Source organism: Nicrophorus vespilloides, unplaced genomic scaffold (genome assembly GCF_001412225.1).
Source record: "Nicrophorus vespilloides isolate i.1.1-1 unplaced genomic scaffold, Nicve_v1.0, whole genome shotgun sequence".
NCBI lineage: Eukaryota > Metazoa > Arthropoda > Insecta > Coleoptera > Silphidae > Nicrophorus > Nicrophorus vespilloides.
The window spans coordinates 1-2,460 of NW_017095721.1; the positions used below are offsets into that span (position 1 = coordinate 1).

Here is a 2,460-nt window from a genome sequence, read left to right on the forward strand (position 1 = left end):
AATCCAATATATGCATATGAAAGCTGAATGTTTGGGGAATCCAGCAAGTATAAATACATTCCTGTGCTCTTATCCATATTGCTGTAATACGACGTAATAAATAATTAAATGATTTTGAAAACTATAATAGATAGAATTTTATCCATATTGCTGTAATATGTAATATTAATGGATAATTAATATTATTGTTTGTTATACCTATGCAACCAGTTTAGCTACTGAAAAATGTTATCAATCGTATTAAAAGTAATAAATATACTATGTAGCTTATGCTTGAAGTTTGTTTTATTGTATTTTAATGTATTTGTATAGATTTCTTTAATTATTTCTAAAGATTTTCATAGTTTTGTTGGGTTTGAAACGCAATTAAGGTATAAGAATAAGAAGAAGTATACCAAACGTCAGATTTGATCATAATAATTCCGGTTTATCGTCGATTTACGAAGATAAACATATCTGCTGGTGAATATGCCCAAACTAAGTCCCTTCATATACTGGGCACAAAATGAGGAATTGCTTTACATTAAAGTGGAATTGCGGGTGTCCAAGGTACGTACTGCACACACAAAGAAAGAATCCTAACGAATCTCTTTCTTCTTCTTGTGATCTAATAGGATGTGGACGTTATCTTGGAATCGAAGAACATAAACTTTTCAGCCCTGGGTGCCGGTTCTCAGGGCCTCAACGAATATGCCTTCAAATTTGATTTCTACGCAGACATTGATCCAGATGTAAGTGGTTTCTCTGCAGATGTTGTTGTGCTATATTATCGAGAGTATCTTTTGCAGGAGAGCACCTACAAAGTGACTGATAGCATAGTGGATTTCACGATTGTGAAGGCCGAGAAGGGATGGTGGTCCAGACTGATGAAGCAGCAGCAGAAACCTGCTTGGCTGAAGATAGACTTTCAGAGGTGGCAGAATGAGGAGTGTCTGAACGATGATGATGAGGATGAAAAGGTCAGGGATATCCGAGAGGATTATCCACAGCTGTATAAGAATTTGCAGAAGGAGGAACGTGGATTCTCTAAAGGTATTTTTAATTAATATAAAATTTTAATATTTATTGAATTTTTGTTTGTTTGTTTGTACAGAGGATGGGAGAAAAGTTTATTTGGCGTTTTATAATTTCGGAATGTTTATTGGTTTCATTTACGTGTTCTGCGTCATGGCCACTAGATTCTTAAGGGACGGAGCTGACAGCTACGCCAGCACTTACGAGGCTGTCGGTCCCGCTATGATTGTTCTGCAGATGATGCAGTTCTTGGAGATTATGCATCCACTGTTCGGCTACACCAAAGGAAGCGTTATGACTGCGAGTATGCAGGTGATGGGCAGAGCTCTGGTGCTCTTCGCTTTGATCGATTCGGAGCCGCGCATGCAGACGAAACCGGTTATTTTCTATCTGTTCCTCGTCTGGACTTCAATTGAATTGATCAGGTAAGAAAACAATTGTAACAGCTGTTCTAATAACAACAACTTTCTAACGTTTGCATCCGTAGGTATCCGTATTACATCACGCAGGTGTACAACCAGAACAACGGTTTCCTCACATGGCTCCGTTACACGATCTGGATCCCTCTGTATCCTATGGGTTTCATATGCGAGGGCGTCATCATGCTTCGAAGCATCCCCTATTTCGAAGAAACACAGCAGTTCAGTTTCCAGATGCCCAACAAGTACAATTTCATCTTCAGTTTCCCGCTGCTCCTTCGCGTCTACCTGCTGTTCTTCTTCCTGCCCGGCATCTACGTGCTCATGTCTCACATGTACAAGTTAAGGTGCAAAAAGTTGGGCACCAGGAAGCGTCAGCAGGTCAAGAAGGTGAAGTAAACTCGTCGCAATTTTGATATTATCTTCTCTTTTTTTTTTGTTGATATTATTCGTGTTTTTTCTCTCTCTCTGTGTTTTCACCTCCCAGTTTGCAAACTAGTAATAAATACACGTAGACGTTTTTTAATAAATTGATTTAATACTTAAAAATAGGTTTTATTTATTTATTTTTTTTCAGACATTTCTCACAATAAAAACAAAAGAAAAATAGAAAGTATAGTGAAGTATTTTAAAAAATATAAAATCTAAAAATTTGTTAGATCACTTACACATGTACTCTATAGTTATAGATATCTTACTTGCTGCAAATGCTTATTATTATTATTGCTTTCTTGAGGGGGCGAAAAGAAAGGAAAATTTCCGGACCTGCAGAATATTTGTTCGTTTTTCTCGTATTCGTATTGTTTCTTTTGTAAAAAAACGTTTACAACATTGCGGTCTCTCACCTACCTAATAATCTGCACGATAATTATTAAATCACTAAATTAGTTAATAAAAGTTTAAAAAATGCTCGAAAAAGCAGTGTTTTCACATTTCATTGATTTACTCGAAAACTATACTAGATATAATGAAGCCAATAGATGCATATGAAAGCTGAATGCTTGGGGAATCCAGCAAGTATCGATAT

General features: G+C 36.5%; 1 protein-coding gene across 1 annotated transcript; it reads left to right on the forward strand.

The window, feature by feature from the left end:
* The first annotated feature begins 390 nt into the window (after positions 1–390).
* Positions 391–1,866, forward strand: LOC108561128 (very-long-chain (3R)-3-hydroxyacyl-CoA dehydratase). Its single transcript, XM_017918934.1, has 5 exons — positions 391–549; positions 615–731; positions 789–1,032; positions 1,094–1,439; positions 1,502–1,866. The coding sequence occupies exons 1-5, from the start codon at positions 469–471 to the stop codon at positions 1,830–1,832; spliced, it is 1,119 nt and encodes a 372-aa protein (XP_017774423.1). The 5' UTR covers positions 391–468; the 3' UTR covers positions 1,833–1,866.
* Positions 1,867–2,460: the final 594 nt, after the last annotated feature.